General features: G+C 53.5%; 1 protein-coding gene across 2 annotated transcripts; it reads right to left on the reverse strand.

Moving 5' to 3' along the window:
- Positions 1-783: 783 nt before the first annotated feature.
- On the reverse strand, positions 784-4,391 carry LOC109776410 (beta-1,2-xylosyltransferase XYXT1). 2 transcript variants are annotated; one of them, XM_020335053.4, is made up of 6 exons: positions 3,848-4,391; positions 3,647-3,715; positions 3,460-3,543; positions 3,162-3,314; positions 2,768-3,019; positions 784-2,218 (listed from the first exon to the last, which is right to left on the reverse strand). In XM_020335053.4, the coding sequence occupies exons 1-6, from the start codon at positions 4,035-4,037 to the stop codon at positions 1,032-1,034; spliced, it is 1,935 nt and encodes a 644-aa protein (XP_020190642.1). In that variant the 5' UTR covers positions 4,038-4,391; the 3' UTR covers positions 784-1,031. The 2 variants fall into 2 exon arrangements, with proteins under 2 accessions (XP_020190642.1, XP_040259142.1); XM_040403208.3 differs by having other exon boundaries at positions 784-2,212; positions 3,848-4,256.
- Positions 4,392-7,556: the final 3,165 nt, after the last annotated feature.

Genomic DNA, 7,556 nt, shown 5'->3' on the forward strand with positions numbered 1-7,556 from the left:
GGATTGGATGGTTTGGAGGATAATAAATGCTCATTAACTTGATTTTTGTCTCTTTAATATTTGAATCCAAGCATGAATGAGGCTAGCAAGTTTTAGTCCCACTACTTTTAGTCATGAGACTAAAACGTATCGAGCACCCTCTTAATCACACATAGAAAGTACACCTGACAAATGCTAATAATTACAGAATGTTAGCATTATTCTTCAGTTAGCCGTACACAGCGCTTGTGATGGGGGCGGCTAACCATCATTTGACTCTACTAATTTAATCCACGATAGTCGAACCGACGAGCCATGCTCTCACGCCGTCCATTGCATACACAGTCGGCCCTGCAGACTGCTGAAAACAATAAAAAAGCGATGGCGCAGATTTGTCGGCACGGACTTGTGATGCCTCCGAGGTACAGTACGCTTTACTTATCTGGTTTGTTTTACCTGTATAATTTTTTTTTCGGGGAACATGTATAAAAATCTTGGTAAAGTAGTCCAAAGTCACACGCCCTTGGATAAAAAGAATTAAAGAGTTCTATCCCAGAGAGTGAGACAGAGAGTGAGAGAGAGAGATTCGTCGCCGATTGACTTTTTTTCCTCCCAAGAAACCTGTCGAAGTTTGGCATCTTCTGTAGAACACGCCACAGTTGACCAATCAACAAGACGTGGTGTCCTGTAACAAGCGTGTAGCAGAAGCGGTAACGGATGCCATGACGTCTGTTCTTGCTAGCTTGTGACCGATCGTGTCATCTCGAGACCAACAGAAAAAATTATGTTGCTCCTAATGCCAAATAATGATGAAAATGCCTCTGAAAAAACCATCCATCATCTAACATCTCTCACCATGTCATCTACACCTGATCGCCATGCCTGCCATATCATACAACTTTTTTGTTTCGGCCGATCTCATCTCATCTGCTAGACTGCTACATACACTGGCATATATTATAGATACATACTGCTACTGGTATATCATCATAACTTCTAGAAGTAAAAAAGAACGAGCAAAAAATGTCGAAGAAGAAGATCAAGTGATGGATTCACTGGAGCTTGTTCGCTCTGATGTGTGCGATGGCCTTCTTGAGCAGCGGCCGGAAGCGCTTGAGGTCGAGCCGGACGTCCTGCTTGTCGAGGTACACCTGCTTGAGCGAGTCCCACCCCTTGCTCTTCACGCCGTCGGGGTCGGTGAATATCGGGTGGTCCGACGGGTACTGCTCCGTCAGCGTGCTCTCCGCCGGCGCGATCCGGTACTCGAGGTATCTCAGGCCCATGTCCCTGGACGGCGTGCGGAAGTATCCGGCGACGAACTCGAGGCCGCCCAGCGGCACCACCTGGATCACCACCCCGCCCGTGGGCAGGAACACCATGTTGGTCAGCCCGGCGCCGTGCACGCCCAGCATGGCGTCGCAGGTGTTGGCCAGCTCCGCGAACGGCGCCACCTCGTGCGTGCCCTCGGAGACCACCACCTCGAACCCCACCTTCTGGGCCGCGCGCACGATCTCGTCGGCGTTCACGAACCGGCGCGTGCTGGCGCGCGCGATGAGGAGGAGCCGTGGCCTGGCGCCGGCGGCGGGCACGGCCAGGCCGCGGGGGAGGCCGTAGACGCCGCGCATGTGCCGGGTGAAGTCGACCATGGAGTAGCCGTTGGGGGCGCGCAGCGGGTCGATGCTGAAGTCGGCGTGGCAGGTGAGGCCGACCTGGACGTGCTGGAAGCAGCGCGTGCGGTTGTCGGCGGCGAGGTCGACGAGGTCGTAGTTGGAGAGGCTCTTGAAGACCGGGAGGAACTTGCCGACCCACCACATCTGCATGTCGGAGACGAGGAACTGCACCTCCCCGCCGTACCGCTTCGCCGTGAGGAAGAGCGGCAGGATCACGTCGGTGTAGGCGTGGAAGTAGTTGCCCGTGTACCCGCGGTCCGAGAAGAGCAGCGCCGGCACCGAGTGCTTGATCGCGCACTCCTCCTCCTCGGCGGCGCCGGGGAGAGTCGTGGTGGAGCGCACAGTGATGTTGGTCACGTGGCGCATGGCGTTGGGGTCGACCTTGCGCGGGTACGGCCGGACGCGCCACTCCTCAGCCCGCGGCGCGCCGACCAGGGTGACCGTGCCCCTGGCGCCGTGGACGCGCACGTCGCCGTCCAGCTCGCACCAGTCGATGCGCCGGTTCGACGTCATGTCGCACAGCGGCTTCCACTCCCGCCTCGGCGCCGCCGTCGCCACCTCCTCTGAACCTTCATAATAATTCCACGCATCAAAAACACGTTGATCTTCAGTTGGTTGGCCATGAATGATCAGAAAAATGATTGGCACGCAAAAGTGAAGCAGCGGCCAAAGAAAATCTTTTCTTGCGAGAGCTTAGCAGACAAGAACATTATTCGTGTAGGACCAAGCACTACTACACTAGTAGACCACGAAATGAAATGATCAAAGCAAAGGAGGGGTCTAGAAATGGGGCTTTCCCGTCGTCAGATAGGAGGACGGGACGAGGCATGCCCACATTGCTCTCCTCTGAAGAAAGCTGGAGAAGAGGACGCAATGGGTAAAAGCGAAGGAGTGGACCAGAGTAGCAAGGACATTGTTTCTTTGCGATAGGGAAATGGAGCTCCAAAAGTAAAAAAAAAATGTGTCTGCATTTTGCAACGGGACGAGTGATTGATCGCTCAAGCTAGTTCTACGACCGATCTAGTAGAACAAACTCTAGTGCTTGAGGTGTTCCTTTTTTTACCAAGGAAATGGAAGAAGAATTACTAGTACTAGATGAGATGGGATGAGATGAGTACCTGGCTGCTGCTTGACAGGCTCTGGGACGAGGGCAATCTGCTGGGCCGGAGGAGCCTTGGCCTCCTCCTGCTTGGGAGCCTCTGGAACTGGGATGGAAGGAGGAGTCTGCTGGACTGGAGCAGGAAGGGTAGCCGGGTCGGATTGAACCACGGGTTGTGAGCCGCCATTGCTGCTGCTGGAGCTCTTGTTTGGAGAATTAGCAGCGGCGGCAATGGCATCCTGCACCAGCAGCTCCTGGTCCTCAAGAACACCTGACCAACCACAACACCCACAAAGCTCAGCTTGTCAAATCCAACAACTAATAACTCCCTTTTCCCCCAAGAACAAAAAGATTATGCCAAGTCGCATCTCATCTTATCTACTAAGCGGTTGGTGGATTGGATTCTCGCTCACCTTGCTCTTCCTGCGTGCCGTTGGCCGACAGGGGAGGGAGAAGAGCGCCGCCGCCGGCGTCATCGTCCTTGGCGGCCTCCACGGCGGCATCGCCGTCCCTGGCAAAGGTGTCATCTTTCTTCGTGTCCGCCAGCGACGCATCGTGGACCAAATCTAAAGCGAAAAGGAACGGGGAGATTAAAAAAAATACACCAGTCTTTGTCACCGGATTGCGTGCGAACCAGTAGAAGCAGCGAGGCAGCTAGAGCTGGAGCCACCGCCATGGTCTGGCCGGGCGCATACGAAGTTGCTGGCTTACCTTTGTCGTCGCCGTCCGTGTCCAGCACCTCGGCCTTGCTCCCCTCCCTGGATAATGCCGCGTCCTGCCCCGGCACGCCCAAATCTGAAGACAAGAAGAAGGGGGGAAGAGACAGGCCGTCAGTCAAACTTGTGGATTGGCAAGACAGATTCGGGCGAAATGCTGGCGCGGGGGGTGGATTAAGCACCTAATTGGCTCTTGGAGCCGGCGGCGGCGGCGCTCGCCGACGAGCCAATCCGGGTCTCCGAGGGGCTGACTGCGCACGCACAAAGACACATCGAGATTGGTCCGTCAATCAGAGCCGCGGACGACAAGGGGAGGGAGGAGGCAGTAACTGAATGCAGATGCGCGGAGGGAGGGAAAAGAGGAGGGGCGGGGCGTGGCTTACCGAGGGGCGCGATGTGGATGGCGTCGAACCTGGCGGTGGAGAAGTAGGCGCAGGTGACGAGGAGGAAGCCGGCGAGGAGGCCGATGCCGAAGTTGCGCGGCTCGACGGTGCGGGTGAAGGCCTTGAGCAGCCTGGCGGTGTCGTGGTGGTGGGCGTAGCCCATGGCCTTGCCGCCCCCACCGCCCTCCATGGCCGCCGCCGCTCTTCCCTCCTTCTTGGCCCTTGCTCTGTTCTCCTCTCCGCGTTGCTCCGCTCGGCTCTGTCTGACTCTCTGCTGGAGAGAGAGGGAGAGAGTCGTGTCGAGGTCGAGGTGGAGGGTGAGCGGAGCAGAGCAGGGGCGAAGCGCGTATATATCTCTGAGCTACTAGTAGCGAGCGAGCGAGGCTGACCTCACGTGCTTACAGACAGCGCCGGAGCAAACAGCGGCACCGGGTGTGGGGCGAGCGACGCGTTGGTTACTTGAGTGACTCGTGTACTAAATAGCAGGAGATTCAGTAAACTCGAGGGAGCCGAGCGTGAGAAAGCGAGGAGAAGAAGAGACAGCGGAGCGAGGCTATGGCAACGCAACGCGGCTTTCTCCAGTAATCCCTCCGTAACTCGTGGCTGCCGTGTTTGCCAGAAAAACAAATCAACAACAAAACTGCGTGGCTTTCTCCCCTCCCCTCCCCGTTTCAGTCAAGCTGTACTACTACCACGCACTGCTCTTTCTTTGTTCCCGTAAAGAGTGGAGAGATGGGTGACCGGGCCAAGTGACGGGGTGGGGAGCGGGGACGCTGCGAACGTGTGCTCCATGATTGATTGGTTCATCTTCTTGGGGCTGTGCTGGATATTCCGTTCCGGAGGGAGGGGAGGGAGGAGCGCCATCTCGCCTGCGCTGCGCCTGCTCTCCTGCTGGCTGGCTGGATCCTCGGACTGCTTGCGTCATGGATGACTCATCCGATCCGGAGATCAGGTGCAGCGACGAGCGGCTTCACGATTCCACGCACGCACGGCACTGAGATTAGAGATGGCCGCAGCGTTCATCTCGTGACTGACCCAACCCAACCCAACCCACCCCGTCGCGCATTCCTGATCAGCAGTTCAGCACTGATGAAATACTTGCTCCATGATGGCTGCTACTGCGTTACGACCGGTAAGTGAGTGAGCGAGCGAGGCCCGCCAGATGAGCGGGTTGAGACAAACTCGGATGCCCTCCCCGCTTCCCGTGCCTGTCCCTCCGCTGTTGGGCCGCAAAGAAAATTCCGACCGACATGGCTTGGGTCCCCGTCCGTGCACCGCACCGCACGCCACGAATCGGGGGCCTTCAGTCAAGTTTACGCAACGCCCGTGCCTTCACCGAGTGACTGATTACTCGGGAGTGTTAATCACTGCCGCTGCCAAGATCTGCAGTGTTAATGCTCTCCGTCTACTTGCAATGACACGTACTAGTGCCAGGAGGCTTCCTTCCTAATCCTGCTGCTTAAATGCCATCACCATTCTGCCTTAGTAATTCTGACGGACAAGGGCTCCTAGACTGATTTAGCAGCAGAAACAGAATCGAGGGAATTTCTTCTCTTTGTGAGTAATACTGCGTGCACATCTCAAGAGAAATACGTGCTACGGTAGTACACGGCCGCTCCACCGCTCCTGGCTCTCCTAACCACATTTTCCGTGCCAATTTGGAACGGACAGACAGTACATCCACACGCGTTGGTAGAGCCGGCCGGTCGTCGCTGGAATGGATGGATGGATGGAGGAGAATCGAATCGGATCAGATGCAGAAGATCCGCGTGGGTGGGTGCCTACAGTACCTACAGAGCCAGGACGAACAAGATCATCACACCAGAATACCAAAATACTGTACTACTGCCTGTACTGTAAGGAACGATGATGCAACCAGGGAAACGATCGATAGGTATCGATGCGCCCGTGTGTGGCGGCGGACTTGTATGTGGATGGAGATCCATGCGGTGCGGTGGTTGTTGCCACATCCATTCCGGCAGAAACTGGCCGGAATAATCCTGTCTTGGTCGCACTTGCGCATCAATTCGTGTTAATGGCGACGGCCGTCCTTGTTCCGGCGCCACGCACGCACGAATGCCTCGCCCCCTCCACGTCGCCGGTGGACTATCAATTTTTCTACCGTCGGCGCGCGATGGTGCGATTGGCACTGCACATGTTGACTGGCATGTCGGCGGCCGCACAAGGACGGTGATCAGTTTGGCTGCCGAACTGGAGGGAGAAATTTCAGACAAGGAGCTGTAGTAATCAGCAAGCAATGAATTACTGCTAGTTTTGAAGCTGCCCAACAATGCCCGACTTGCACGCCACATTTCTCGCATGTTCGGCCGTCCCAAGAAATTAATCGACTTGTTCTTGCATATGTAGACGACGAAAGATTTTGATTCTGGACGGAAGTCAATTCTTCGTGCCAAGCATACGCACTTGCAGTTATGTTGCTCCGCGTGGTACGTAATTGTTGGCTTTACGTCGTTGCGCTGTCCTCGTAGCCTACTCTACCCCTAGCGCATGTGTACACCGACGAATAGAATGACAGTTCTCCAAAACCTCTCGCTCTTGAGAGCCGGCATAAGAAAAGGGCGAGATATGTTTTTGGAAGCACTTCGGGCGTTTGAGTGTGTTCTTCACCACGGGCCGCCTTCCTTCCGTGTCAAGCGATGCCTCACACCGCTGTTTTCGTTGTTTTCCGTCTCGATCGGTCTTTGCCAATATCGTCGCCAACAACATTGTCACAGCACCAACCACGACGGCTTCATCTACAAATTGAATATGATCTACTATTTTATCGTGGTCGTTACTCACATGATGTTGTTTTACTTGTTGTTCAATTCATCTGGTAATGCGTTGCATTCGCCATGACATATATTCGGGAATTAATCACGTTGATTAATTTTTCAACAGTAGGAATCCTTTTTCTTTTCAAATAATCAATCATATGGAAGCTCAGATTCATATACTATCGTATTAGTTTTTTTTTTGGCGGGGTCGTATATCTGATTATCAGTGATATGGGAAGCTCACATTAAATCGGCACAAGGTAAAGAACAAACATCATCACATCAGTTACCGCGTCTACAGGCGCTAGCGACACGACAGCACGTCCTCTCTTTCCGTGGTCAACTGTGGCGTGCACCAGAGAAGATGCCGGTCCAAGTTTGGATAAAATGTTTGTTATTTTCTCCTCGGGAGGGTAAAGGGCAGACCAGAGACGAATATCTGGGGAGGATTGTATTTTTTTTAACCAGAAAGTATGAGTATTTTACTCTACAAAAAATAGGAGTAAAAAACTATACATGCATAAAAATGCGAGCTCAGCGTTTCGGTGTCCAGACCCATCTGCACCCGCTCAAAGAAAAAACACAAAAAATTCAAAAATTCCCAACTTTTTTTTTTGCATGATGGACAATTTATCACGTGAGGTCCGCTCCAAATGTTAGGTCATTTAGACTTCTGAGAAGCACTCAGCAAAAAAGACAAATCGGATCAGAATAGTGCATGAACAGTATACCTTTTTACAGACCCCAGCTGCCCAGATGTCTAAATCATTGAAAAATTAGTACAGGCCTCACGCATCAAATTGTCTATCACACAAAAAAAATTAGAATTTTTAAAAAAATTCTAGTATATGTTTTGATTCTTTTCGTCAACGCTCAGAAATGGACTTACCAGTATAGGATAGCCTAATGTAGTGCATCGGAAGCGTCACAAG

The sequence above is a fragment of the Aegilops tauschii genome, chromosome 3 (assembly GCF_002575655.3).
Source record: "Aegilops tauschii subsp. strangulata cultivar AL8/78 chromosome 3, Aet v6.0, whole genome shotgun sequence".
Classification (NCBI taxonomy): domain Eukaryota; kingdom Viridiplantae; phylum Streptophyta; class Magnoliopsida; order Poales; family Poaceae; genus Aegilops; species Aegilops tauschii.

Bases quoted from the DNA above. Each gene is read 5' to 3' on its own strand.
- LOC109776410 (XM_020335053.4), bottom strand. From the start codon at position 4,037: ATGGAGGGCGGTGGGGGCGGCAAGGCCATGGGCTACGCCCACCACCAC. The intron at 3,315-3,459 runs GTAAGCCAGCAA...TTTTCGCTTTAG, and splicing joins CACGGACGGCGACGACAAAG to ATTTGGTCCACGATGCGTCG. The intron at 2,219-2,767 runs GTACTCATCTCA...ATTATTATGAAG, and splicing joins GCCTGTCAAGCAGCAGCCAG to GTTCAGAGGAGGTGGCGACG.